The sequence below is a fragment of the Pseudomyrmex gracilis genome, unplaced genomic scaffold, assembly GCF_002006095.1.
Source record: "Pseudomyrmex gracilis isolate BER0280 unplaced genomic scaffold, ASM200609v1 scaffold_73, whole genome shotgun sequence".
Taxonomy (NCBI): domain Eukaryota; kingdom Metazoa; phylum Arthropoda; class Insecta; order Hymenoptera; family Formicidae; genus Pseudomyrmex; species Pseudomyrmex gracilis.
Window position 1 is genome coordinate 557,654 of NW_018020657.1, and position 13,706 is coordinate 571,359.

Sequence of the window (13,706 nt, forward strand, 5' to 3'; positions counted from 1 at the left end):
TATATTATATATAATATATAAGTGTATATTATATATATACAATATATAATATATACATATTATATATACATACTTTTGTATGTATATATAATATACATATCACTTTATATACTAATGTTAAGGCAGTTGATTTTTCTCAATTTAGCAGTATGAAGCTCAACGGCATTTAATACGAGATTTATCTTCGCTTCGGCGACTTAAAAAATTCACTCCGACAGCGACCGCCTTATGTTCGTATACGTGACGAGACTGCTGCTATCTTCGATAACAGGTGTTTGCTTCGTTCGATTTACCGTTCCGTTTGCCACTATTGATTTGTTGTTCGTAATGCCGTTCTGTAATATCGTATGGTTTTTTTTTTCGACCTTACATGAAGCGTTCTTTGTCACTGCGCTTTCATTCGATGGCACTTCACCGTTCACGGTGACGTTTGTGTTGTTCTTCACACATGACAGAATCGTCTTGTTATGCGAGCTCGTATCTTCCGTATTTACCTCTTTTTGTTCTCTCAGACTGTTTTTGTATTTTGGCTGGCCGTTAAGGAAGAAAAACGAAAAGGAATCTCTTTTGAGCGTCGGTTTTGCGGTAACCGATTTCAGACTGTCTAACGTGTTGCATTTCTTCGACATGCCCAAAACCGACGTGTCTCTTCGATCCGGTAGGTTTAGACTGGTAATCGACGGTCTCTTGTCATACGACTGGCCGGAAGTTTGTTCCTTCTTCTCGGTCGAATGTTCTTTACGCTCCTGCGTCGTTTCTGTGTGCAGACTGCATTTGCTATTCCGATTTGTGTAATTGATCCTGCTCGTGCTTGCTATATTCTGATCTGAAATGTGAATCGAACGAGGCACCTCGTAGTCATTTATGGGACTTTCCGTCTTGGGACTTTCCGAACTAGCATTTTCAACGTCGCCCAATATTTCCAAGTATTTCGGCGTCCAGCAAGATTGCGGAGTGGTCGTAGCAGTGTTCGAGCTCTGGCAGAAGGCCATATCCTCTGAACTGCCGGATTTTAAGGAATTTCCTGCGTAACGTATTCAGAGAGAGAGAGAGATCACAAAAATTAATTTTAAAATAATTTAAAATATAAAATCTAATATTACAACTAATGCAAATGTAAAATTCGCTGTATACATACAATTTACAAAGTACAATATACAAATATGTATAAGATATAGAATAATTTAACGACGAAAAATATGAAAAAAGATTAACAAAAGAAATGAGAAAAATTAGATCTTCCGTCCGTGAAATAATAAAAGTGACGACTGACAGATGACAGGTTAGTAGTACATATGAACTTGATTCCTTTCGCCACAAGTCATATGTCTCGAAACAGGAGCCATGCAAAAGTTAGTATCTATGCAAGCAAATAAGTAACACACATTATATGATAAATTTAAAGATTCTAAAAAAAAAACGTTTACGATGTGAGAAAAAAGTTAGTAGCGATTCAAAAAAATTGTTTTTGTGTTACACACAATTTGAAAAAATTTATGTACACGAATAAAAGAGAGAGAAGCAATATCCTCTCGCTTACCTTTGCGCGGTGGATAATGCGGAGCTTGCTCCGGTTTGAGCGCCGCGTCCTCCGTATTGTTTCTCAAAGCGACGATGTTCTCAAGACAAACCTTGAAACTCGGCCTGGTATTGACCGCATTCCAGCAACGTTGCATCAAGAGGTGCAACGACGGCGGACAGTTGAGAGGTTTCGACAATCTCCCGCCATCCCGAACGTAATGTAAGACCTCGGTGTTGGTTCTAGCGGGATACGGTTGTTGGCCTAACGATGTGATCTCCCACATCAGGACTCCGAACGACCAAACGTCGCTCTGGGAAGTGAACACTCCGTCCACCAGTGATTCCGGAGCCATCCATCGAATTGGCAGCATTCCTTCGCCTTCCTGTGAATTTGACGAAATGTCAATCTTGATGAAAGTGAACAATAAAACATGAGAGAAAAATCAAAACTTAAAGAGTAACATAAGCAACATAAATGCATAAATTTGAGTTAGTTTTCCTCGACAAAAGATGCGCTTACTTTGCGATAATAGTCATGTTTGTAGATATCTCTGGCCAGGCCGAAGTCGCCGATCTTAACGACGCGATTCTCACGGTCCTTCGCGGAAACCAGGCAATTGCGACACGCGAGATCTCGATGCACAAAATGCAACTCTTCGAGGTAGCTGCAACCCCGAGCGACATCTTCGCACATGGCGAGCAGATCTTGCAGACGCAGAGCTTTCGAGTCCGTGGGCGGTAAGGATCGACTTTCCCGCAAGTAAGCCAGCAAATCACCGGACATCAGTTCCAACACGAGTAGCGGAAGAGTCGTGTCCAAACAAACACCCAGCAATCTCAACACGTTTTTATGTTGGAATCGACTCATCAGCATGGCTTCTTGCAAGAACTCGGTCTTTTCCCGCTCGGAAGCGTCTTTTCGAAGCATTTTTATGGCGACCGGTGTTGCACCCGATCCCTCTAAATCTGTAGCACTTCCTTCGTACACCTGTTTTTTTTAGAAATTTCAAGTGCAAATATTCCTTTTTTTTTCTCAAAGTATATAAATATTAATATACAGAGTGTCCCAGAATTGCCGTACAATCTCTCGTAGGCAGGTAGAAGGAATAAAACTGAGTCGAAAAGTCCTGAACCTTTTTTTTCTATTATTTATAACAAAGGAGTAAATTATTGATTTAAATCAGGCCAATCAGCGCCGACCGTCAGTGAGCCACGCGCCTGGTGTGTGTGTGAGCACTCCGCGCAGTTCACTGACGTGCGCCTGGCTAAAGGTCGGCGCTGATTGGCCTGATTTACTCAATAATTTACTCCTTTGTTATAAATAATAGAAAAAAATGGTTCAGGACTTTTCGACTCAGTTTTATTCCTTCTACCTGCCTACGAGAGATTGTACCAGAGGCGTATTTAACGTCGGTGCAACCGGTGCGATGCACCGACGGGCCCTCGGTGCATGATAAACATTTATAAATTTATAATATTCATAACATTACCTATCGGAGTTGCGAGTGCCGAAAGATCATTTAGTGTATTAAGGAGACTTAAAAGTTATTTAAGAAGTACCATGACACAGGAAAGAACATCTGATCTAACTTTATTATCAATAGAAAAAAATGTTTTGATTAATTTAAATTTGGAAGATGTTGCAAACAAATTTATGTCGGTTAAAGTTCGAAGAGGTGTTCGTTTCTAAATTTGCATACAAATAAAAAATCATTAAAAACTTTTGTCCAATTGCCTTTAATAAATAATAATAANAATAATAATAATAATAATAATTATTATTATTATTATTATTATTATTATTATTATTATTATTATTATTATTATTATTATTATTATTATTATTATTATTATTAATTAAAGGGCCCTCTCATCTTTGTCCTTGCACCGAAGTTTTACCAGTCTTAAAAACGCGCCTGGATTGTACAGCAATTCTGGGACACCCTGTATACCGTTACCAGTCTAATGTAACGTAGCAGGGCGTGTTTGTTACCTTTCCGAATGCGCCGCTTCCTAGGAACTGTTTCAGTGTGATCTGTTCTTTTCTGATTTTCGGTAGCGCGGAATCGTCCGAATAGGTTTGCGACGTAGAAGCGTACAACACGTTAGAACGAACTTTGACGAATCTCCTGTGAGGTATTTCGCGAAGAGTCGCCAACTCGACGTCGGATACTATTCGCGGTAGAACTGCTCTTTTGCCTATTTTACGTTCTCGGTACTCTGCAAAATAACGAAACTTGTGTATTACGCGTTACTATAAATCAGTCAGTTTCTATAACAACTTGCGTTAACGAGAACAAACCCAGACAACCAAATCTGTTGAAAAAAATTTTGCCAAATGCTTGTTACAAATTTTATTGGCAGAAAGACATCAAATATGACGCGGAGTTTTGTTTTGTCTGGCAGTGTTGCAAAAATTCTAGCAAAAATATATTCAAGCTTGTTGACAAAACGTAATAACAGCAACTTGCTGTTGGCAAAAACCAAGCAAAGCTGTGTCTTGTTGCGCAGATCATCTTGCTTCATATCTGGCGTCAATTTGGTCTCAGACCAAAATATGTTTCCAATATATGTATCAAGCTTTGCTCGGTTTTTGCTAGAAATTTGCTGTTGACTTTTTGTCGACAAGCTTTGGCAACAAAGCCTCGAGGCCTAATGCGGACACAGTTGATGCCAATTTGCGGAATATTTTTGCTTAAAATTGCTGACAATTTGCCGGCAAATTGAGAACACAAATTGTTTACTGGGTAAGTTTCCCAACCATTTGATCTGAATTAATTCGCGATTAAATCTCTCTCTCGAGCTTGTACTATGAAATATATACTTACGACAAGAAAAAAAACAGAAGAACACCAACATTATAATGACCGAGATAAGGCCTAACATAAGCGGAATGTTTGGTTGCGTTGATTCCGTTAGATTAACGACCGCGCTCGGTTTGCTCCAAGCACCGAAGCCGTAAGCGTTTTTAGCTTGAACGCGAAATCGATATTTCTGATCTATATCTCCGGTAATTATCCAGTAATTGTCCGTGCCGTTGTAGTACAAACTCCAATGTTCATTTTCGTTATCGGTTTCGTTGCCCTGTTTGTAATTGTCGTCGACGATCGAACCCTCCAGTCGATACAAAGTCACCTGAGATCCGTGAGCTTGCGCGGGTTCCCAATTCAATTGATAAACGGAGTTGCGAAGTCTCGTCACCAAAGGCATCCCAGGAGCACTCGGAACATCACCTTTATATTTACACAAAAAAAAAACAATTTAAATTTCTACATTTTCTTTCCTTAAGGTATTACCCTCACGTTCCTGCGGGCGCGGAGGAGCGGAGATAGTTCTATCTCACTCCAATTGAGGAAATGGCAACGTCGCTCTTTCTCATACTAATCATAAAATCGCTCGTTTTCGGTGTTATTTTAATTATTACTGAAAAACTGTACGGTACAGGCGTCTGATTTTTCACACATATTTTCTTTATAGTTTAAAGAAGCTGTGGTAATATTTTTAGCCAAATCTGAAAATTCGAACTCTAGATATTTAGGTAAATGCACGTGATTTCCTCATTCTCCCTATCACTTCCGTGTTAAATCGTGCGAAATTCGTTTTCGATTTTCTCAAAAACTGTACGGTAAAAAAATCTGAAAAAATTCAGGGGTTCATAGATCAAGTTTTTAAACATTGTGTAAAAGTTTAAAGTAAAACTGAAAATTAGAAAACAATCGAGGGTAATACCTTAAACTGCTTTTTTCTCTGTTGAGAACGTATATTATGTATTGCGTTTTTTTTTATATAATAATTCTGAAAAAGTATTCTTACCAAGCGTTTGAAACGTGAATCTCCCATCAGGCGGCCATGTGAAATTTTCATGCCCAGGATACGTTAGTATCAAACGAAAATTGTACAAAGTTACCGGCTGCAAGTCTTCTATGTAGTACATCACCACGTTCTGTTCTACCATGTAGTCGGAGTTGTTCGCAACTTGCCACTCCTCCATTGCTATGTCTTTGTATTGAAGCAGGTAACGGATTGTCAGATTGACATTTGGAATCCAAGAGATGTTCATACTATTTATGCTGACTCCGCTTACTGTCAAGTTATTTGGTTCCGAATACATGCGAATGGTCTTATTAGAGGTCTCGTTGTAGTATTCGTTGAAATTAGCGGGATATACGCGCACATACACTTGATATTCTTGTCCTGGTAAAAACGGTTGCAATATAGTGAAGAATTTGCCGTTCTCTTTACGCTCAGGCTCCTTGATCACTTGCTCGCCTTTTTGACGTATATCATTAAAACTAATCAATATCCAGTGTACTTCGTACCAAACAACAGCGGAGTTTAATATCTTGGGTGGCATCCAATACACCACCATCATAGTCGGCGTGAGAGGTTCAACTGTAAAATTTTCCGGTACTCCGGGTCTGCCTACCCCGGTGCTTAGCACCAAACTCGATCTGGGATACAGACTTCCCGACAACAGGTCGCTGTAGAAATTGCTCAATTCCAGTTTTATTCTGTACTTCGTGAACGGTTTAAGATTCTTGATCTCGTAACGGCGCTCGTACGTCGGCATTGCAATCCAGTCACGATTATCGCACGAATTAAAACCTTTATCTTCCCCCACGCATTCGGACACTTGAATGACATACTTTGTAGCAGGTAGATTAAACCTCTTGCATCCGTGCTCGTTGAGCACCGGCGACGGCAAATTGACTACGATACTGTTCGGCGTTTTGTTTATTTCCGTGACATTGTATTTCTCGTGACTAGGTATCAGGCAGTTCGCGGTGGGATAGGATTGCAGGGACTTGCCGAAGGCTATGATGCTACGCACATTCGGCAAGTAGAGACTCTTTAGTTTCGGCTCGGACGCAGTTGTTTTGCTCACGGAAGTGAAATTTGTTTTCTGCAAATAATAGATTTGATTCTCCGAGTTGTTGGACCAATAAATGTTAATCTTGTCAACCGTGAGAGTCATGTCTTTGTTGAAGCTTGCGTTATACACCACGCCGCACATGCAACCTTCAATGTCGGCTACGTTCAAGCGATCCTCCATCACCCAATACATCACCGGTTTTCGAATATCGGTTTTGTCAATTGTCATCGCGGATGTTACCAACGGTCTGTACGAACAATTGCACGCATTATTTGATTTTTTGCTTCCGAATATAAGTCGATGTTCTCCGTCAAGATTCGATTCCATCACTATACCTCGATCATTGATCAATTCAATCCAAAATAACTTTCTAAAAAAATATATATTTGAAGTTTCTTAAAAAATTATATAAACTCTTAGAAATGAAGTACATAATTCTTTACTAACACAAATAACTAAAAAAGTAACTGCGCAACTGTCTAAAAAAATAGACTACGCACGTGACTGTATTGCGCATGAGAAAACGTACCCTTGAAACGGCAATATGTCGAGATTGACAATACGTTTGTCAGTTGTCACAATGGTTTTGTACTTGATTATGCCGGCTTCCCACATTGTCAAGTCCAGCTTCATGATGTAGCTACTGCTTACATTCTTATAACTGTACTCCGACCAGTAAAGATGTTTTGCCACCCAATCGACGCAAAGACTGTGAGCGGTATTATTGAGTGCGAGTATTTTCGTAACATTGGCTCCGCTTATGTCCGACATCACCAATTCCGACGTGAGCTCGTTGATCCAATAGATCTTGTTTTCCACAGCCGAGTAACTGACTTGTATCGGGATGTGCCTGGTGAGGGTGTAGTTGATCTCCTGATCTATGTCCAACATTTTCACAGCGTCTGTCGTGGCAACTAGCAATTGGGGAACTGGATATTCATACGCGGCTGTCACGTTGATCAAATCCGAATAAGGACCGGCACCGACCGTGGTGTAAGCTTGCACTTGGAAATAATACGTTGTGTTAAACACCAAATCGTACACTGCGTATTCCAGTATCTTGGTCAAAACATCGTGATTGTCACAGATTTCAATTTTTATAGCGTTTTCGAAGAACCAGCACCGCACACGGTATCCCTGAATGATTCCGTTTGCAAATTCAGGTTGGTCCCATCTATGAAAAAAAACAAAAATCCGCAAAAATATTTCAGCACACATTTTTATATCTGCAACAAATCTAATATGAGATTATAGATCGTACGATCGCTAAAAAAAATAAAGAACAACAATATAGATTCTCACCTGAATATCGCGGAAATGTTAACGTGCAAACTCGAAAGTGACTTGTGAAATTCTATAAACGCTCTGGGTGACATCGGTTGAGTCGGTACGCTCTGCGGTGATCTCAGAATCTTTCTAGAGTGATGAGCATTTTCCCAATAAGTAAACGCCTTCACGGTCACTTCCAAAATTGAATAAGGTAGAATCTGATCCGAGTTGTTGTAAGGAATCGTCGTTTCGACCGTGATTTCCGGATTCGAATCCGTATTGATGTAATCAGCGAATTTAACTTCGTAGAAAACCGTGCCGTAATTAACGTTTTTCACGGGATTCCAAGATATGTTGAAATTTCGCCAACTTCCCTCGACTCTTATGCTGTCGAGATCGACGGCATTCGGCAGAACCGCGACGGTTTCCGATGTCAGATTTTTTGGATATTGATGAAATGCGGGATCCATAACGGCCACCATATACAAATCGGACAATGTTATTCCGTTGATTATAGCAGTGTTGTGACCGGAAAGATCACCGATCACCGCGTTTCTGTCGTCTTGAAGCCACAGAAGATGTTCCGAAAAGTAGCACAAAGGTCCTTGCATGTTCGCACGTTGCAAAGCAGAAACCTTATGAAAAATAAAACTTTATTATTATTTATTTTTTTTTTTATTTGCGCGCGTGTATGTAAAAAATTAATTGGAAAAAAAATAAAAATAAAAATAAAGAGTAACAATACCTTTTCCGGAACAATTTTGTTGTTTATTGGTATTTTTTCGGCCGTAGGTGCTCGATAAATAACAGATCCGCTTTCGTAGCTTCGAACAATCCAGTAGACGTATCTATTTTCTGTGTCAAGCGTTAGTCCCATTACTTGCTTGCCAATGAAAATTTCGTTCAAGTGATAGTATCTTCTCTCTTGTCCGTTTAATCGCGCAACTTCTACAGCATGATTGGTGGACCAATACAAATACGCTTCCAGAGAATCAATCATAAGCTCTTTCACCATCTCTAATATAAACATCGGTTCTTGCTGAGATCCGTTTAAATTCGCTCTTATTATCTGTCAAGATAATATTTTTTTTTTTTGTAATTAAAAGAAAGAAGTAAGATAAAATTCTTAAATTTTAAACGAGAGCACAGATAAAAATAAAACTACGACCAATAAAAAAAATCCGACATGCTTATCGATAGAAGAAAATTAGGGAATATTTTTATTATTAATCAACATACATTCGTGTAATCTGCATGTACGTACATTTCAAATTTATTTTGGATCCTCCTCAGTGGAAATGCATATAAAAATATTGCAATGCAAATACACAAAATTATAATTTTTAAAAGGCGTATATAATATATCTTAAGTTCAAAATTACGTAGTAAAGTTTTTGGAAAATTTATTACCAATTCAAATATATTCCATTTCGTTTTGCAATTGTTTTAAAAATTTTTTGGAAATTTTGTTTGTTATCTATGATATATATTTTGTATGATATTACTTATTCACATCACAAAAAAAAAACATTCTTATATATAGCATAGATATATTGAAAATATTTGCAAATTGATAGATAATAAATAAAAAAACATTTAGTATTTACAATTTGTTGCTTCGGATTTGCCCAATAAACTTTCTTCGCGATCCAGTCTACGGCGACACTTCCGACCGAATACGTGTTGAGTTTCGTTTTCTGATGACTGGTGATGTTATAACGATATAGAGCCGAATTATTTCCTACTATGTACAGCTCGTCTTTGTACCAACTGATATCAGCGATGTGAAACTCGTTCTCGGATTCCTTCAATCGCGCCTTGTAAACGAGAGTGTTTATGTTTTCGCCGGTCACGTCGCTTTTCAAAAGTCCTTCATTCGATGACCACAAGATTAATGCGTGCGAATCATTCCTATATATATAAAACAATTGTGTGTATTATAACTAAGAAAATAAATAGTACAACATTAATTGAGAACAAAAATTACAATGAACAAATGAATTTTGGCTGATTGAAGCAAAAACACTGTTGTTGGAGTGTGTAAATTTAAATCCGTTTATTAAAAATTTGATAGCATAAACGCTTTCGACCTTGATATTAGGTCCTTATCAAATGCATTTCAAATTTCTTAGATAATATACGCGACTGCGTTTTCACTCTTGTAAAGTGTTGGTCGGGACGACTTGCGCGACATGGACATTCTCGATCAGCACTGAGCAACGTGTATTATCTAAGAAATTTAAATGCATTTGATAAGGAACCTAATTATGCAAAGTCGCGTTGCATCAGCCATGTTGGTTGGATGTGCGTAATTCTACTGTAAATATTTTTGGACAATTTTAGGTGTTTTTACACCACTTTCTTTATTATCGTCGTAGTCTCTAGTTTAAACAAATACGTAACTAGTAATAATAGTAAATCGAAGACTGGCGTATGCTCCTTCCTCACCGGGGCAAGAGCCATTACAGCAAAGAAGAAGAAGAAGAAGACCTAATTATGCTATCAAATTTTTAATAAACGGATTTAAATTTACACACTCCAACAACAGAGTGTTTTTGCTTCAATAGTCAAAATTCATTTGTTCATTGAAAATTCATGAAGCTACATACAATCATCTTTACATATAAAAATTACAATATTAATTATTATTACCTCAAAGTTTGCCCTCGGAATTCCGTGGACCACGGACCTCTACCGGCATTTGTAAATGCCGCAACTTTGATCAAATATTTTGATCTCTCCTTCAAATTGTAAACAGTGTGAGACGATCCGGCTATACCTTTCTGATGAATGGTTTCGCCAGTGAATTCGTTCTTTATTTCGAGCTCGTATAACCAGTCTTGCCACGCACCTTTTCCCTGACCACCTAATAAATAAGGAGCCTGCCACGAAATCTTCACTCTTTCAACCCCTAAAATAGCTTGCACTCCCGTGGGAGGATTTACTGGAATCGGTACGGGCTGACTTGCGTTCATCAGCACGTTCACACTGACGAAAGAATTGTCAGACCTGAAAACAAAAAAAAAAAAAATGTTTACTCTTACAATATGTAAATACAATCGAATTTTTTATAGCCAAAACTTTAGAATGTAATATTGAAATGCATAAACAAGACAAAATACGAAACATTTTACAAAATATTTAGAAATATTACGTGTCAGGATATGCGTTGTGAAAATATATATTTTGACCGGGATGATATCCTTCCGAGAGAACTTCTTCGCCATTGGTCCAATAAAACAATCTATTCGCTATGGCTAGGGATTCAACTTTGTTAAATCTAGGCTTTTGCGTGTTGGGACGAAGATTGACAACTTCGCGACCGTCCAATGACACGGATAACACCGTGTTGTTCTTTTGATGCGACACGAGCAATCGGAAGTTTGTGTGATCGACCGTGAAGGCACCCAACTTCTCCTCCTTAAGGACCGAGTATGGTTTAACCTAAAACAAAAAGTCATTAATAAAAAATATATATGCAGAAGGGCCGATACGGAGTCAAATACTAGGTGTTGATGTATGAACAAAAATCTTTATTTAAACATGCCAAACGTTTCGACTCTTGGTTTGAGTCATCTTCAGTGGCATACAAAAATCTTGCAATAAGGAAGAGATATCAAATAATTAGTTGATATTCGTCACAGTGTTTCGAAAACCAAAAATGTCCTCTTTCCATGTCTCTGATGAATCATCAGTTGTGTAGTTTTATGTTTCTTGTGTACTATCTAACTTGAGACATGGAAAGAGAACATTTTTGGTTTTTGAAACACTGTGACGAATATCAACTAATTTATTTGATATCTCTTCCTTACTGCAAGATTTTTGTATGCCACTGAAGATGGCTCAAACCAAGAGTCGAAACGTTTGGCATGTTTAAATAAAGATTTTTGTTCATACATCAACACCTAGTATTTGACTCCGTATCGGCCCTTCTGCATATATATTTTTTAACAATTTCACGGAGTATAAATCAAACACATACATTGTTGAAAATCATTAATATAAGAAAGAACAAAGTCACAAGGGAATTCTTGCAAAGACAATTATTATTTAAAAAAAAAAAACAGTATTTAAATATGTTGGCGATCGGTTGGTACCTCATGTTTGATACCGTTGCTGATATCGGCCAAATCCAATCTGAACAGTCCCGATTTGGTAATCCAGAAAATATAACCGTTGTAAGGATCGACCTCAAAGTGCAAGATTGGAATTTGAAATCCAGCCATGGCTACTGTCAAACCTCTACCGTCCAAATCGCATCTAGTTATCTGCTGTAACTTTTTCGCGTGCTTCACTTCTCCCAAAATATACAAATGAAGATTCAGATAATCGACGGATAGACTCAGCGGTGTGAAGTTCACTTGATTCGGGCTAAGAATAATTTTCGGTTCTGATTTCTCGATGATGGAGGTTCGATATATGTAACCAGTCGAAGTGGAAACAAACAAATGAGCGGACGCCACGTGTATCGCCACACCCTGAATTTCATTTTCGGTTCTGTAAATGATGATGGGCTTGTCGAACATATCGGCGCCCTGTTTCATCACCACGTGCTTGCCACCGAGGATCAGAATCGGCTGTTGCGTATCCTTAACTAAAACAATTGATCTTATCTCAGTCATTTTCATATACTTATTTATTAATATTGACGAATATATTATTATTATCAATAATAAAGTTTAAGGCTCGACGGAGACAAACTATAAGAAAAGCAATAACCAAAGAGCCGCAGATCCAAGGTGGAAGTGGAAATAAATTGTAACAGCAGTCAATGTAAGTTAAGTGGACGTTTCGATCCTTTTATTGTGGATCATTCTCAACACTGTTTAAATTGAAAAAACAAATTTAGATACAAGATTGCACAAGAATATAGTGATTATTCGCATGATAATTAAATGTGACCTTACAATAAATTAAAGTTGATTTAAGATTAAAATTTAAAATGTAAAATAAAGTAAAAATACAAATAATGTATACGCACCTAAGCAGACAAGTCGTTGTGTGATCAAATAACGAGTATACAGGCAAAGAACAGCAACTAAAGCCAATGACATAGACATACAAAACGAAAACAATGTATGATGTCTATGTATCAAAGTCTAAACCAGAATTTCAAATAAAATCATATATTAATGAAAAGTGAAAATTATAACAAGTCAAAGGAGAGAAATTAGTCAAAATTTATAAATAATAAGTCAAATTTTAATTATCATGCGAATAATCACTATATTCTTGTGCAATCTTGTATCTAAATTTGTTTTTTCAATTTAAACAGTGTTGAGAATGATCCACAATAAAAGGATCGAAACGTCCACTTAACTTACATTGACTGCTGTTACAATTTATTTCCACTTCCACCTTGGATCTGCGGCTCTTTGGTTTTTGCTTTTCTTATAGTATATTATTATTATTATTAGATTGTTATTCTTCGTGTTAACATTGAATATAACATGTGATTTCTTACGACATACCAGTTGGTTTTGGGGTAAAAATATAAACAGTCGCGCACGGACCTTCGCCGACTTCATTTCTCATAGTCAGACTGATGGAATAATTCTTATTGGGTTCTAAGTTTTGAAACATATAGTGATCGGTGTTCTCTTTAGCTGGAATGTCCTGTTGGTAAAATGCAACATTACATATCGTATGATTCGTAAAAAAAAACGCATCGAATCCTGTCAAAATCCCTTGTTAGAAAATAGATATGCGATTAAGGAGAAAAAACGCCTTGCCAGAAACTTATTTCGTAGATAATCTGGTTCGTGCAAGTCGAACTAATATGTGTTAGAGAGAACAGGTTTCTAGATGGCGGTGATTAATGAAAGTGCCCCGTATAAAAGTGTGTCTGTTATTAACATTTCCAAAGCGTGCATTTTCCGCAGATTTTGGCAAGCAAAATGACAAGCGCAAAAGTTTGAAAGTAAATTACGATTCATTGACAATTTTTACTTCTCAAAAAATACATATATATATATCAATTAATTTATATAAAAATTTATTTGCGTATATTTGAGTATATATAATTAATATTAGAGAGAAATTT

The 13,706-nt window shown here is 37.4% G+C and overlaps 2 protein-coding genes across 5 annotated transcripts in view; one reads left to right on the plus strand and one right to left on the minus strand.

Annotated features, from left to right (window-relative positions):
* LOC109854775 (smad nuclear-interacting protein 1) overlaps nt 1–1,828 on the plus strand; it is a 4,728-nt gene extending 2,900 nt beyond the window's left edge. The window contains exon 3 of the mRNA XM_020428208.1: nt 1,766–1,828. The gene's annotated coding sequence lies outside the window, so the exon portion shown is untranslated. The remainder of the gene's footprint in view (nt 1–1,765) is intronic.
* The window catches only part of LOC109854773 (proto-oncogene tyrosine-protein kinase ROS), a 43,559-nt gene continuing 29,964 nt past the window's right edge, over nt 112–13,706 (minus strand). For 3 of the 4 annotated variants that reach the window (XM_020428201.1, XM_020428200.1, XM_020428202.1), the window contains 14 exons: nt 13,135–13,279; nt 11,761–12,257; nt 10,818–11,107; nt 10,316–10,672; nt 9,271–9,574; nt 8,409–8,732; nt 7,697–8,298; nt 6,924–7,568; nt 5,335–6,764; nt 4,350–4,754; nt 3,515–3,741; nt 2,042–2,509; nt 1,541–1,904; nt 112–1,024 (listed from right to left, as the gene is read on the minus strand). In XM_020428201.1, coding sequence (XP_020283790.1) covers nt 207–1,024; nt 1,541–1,904; nt 2,042–2,509; nt 3,515–3,741; nt 4,350–4,754; nt 5,335–6,764; nt 6,924–7,568; nt 7,697–8,298; nt 8,409–8,732; nt 9,271–9,574; nt 10,316–10,672; nt 10,818–11,107; nt 11,761–12,257; nt 13,135–13,279 — 6,876 coding nt within the window. In that variant the 3' untranslated portion in view covers nt 112–206. Of the gene's footprint in view, nt 1,025–1,051; nt 1,361–1,540; nt 1,905–2,041; nt 2,510–3,514; nt 3,742–4,349; nt 4,755–5,334; nt 6,765–6,923; nt 7,569–7,696; nt 8,299–8,408; nt 8,733–9,270; nt 9,575–10,315; nt 10,673–10,817; nt 11,108–11,760; nt 12,258–13,134; nt 13,280–13,706 lie in introns of those variants that run through there. The other variant, XM_020428203.1, reaches the window with a different exon arrangement.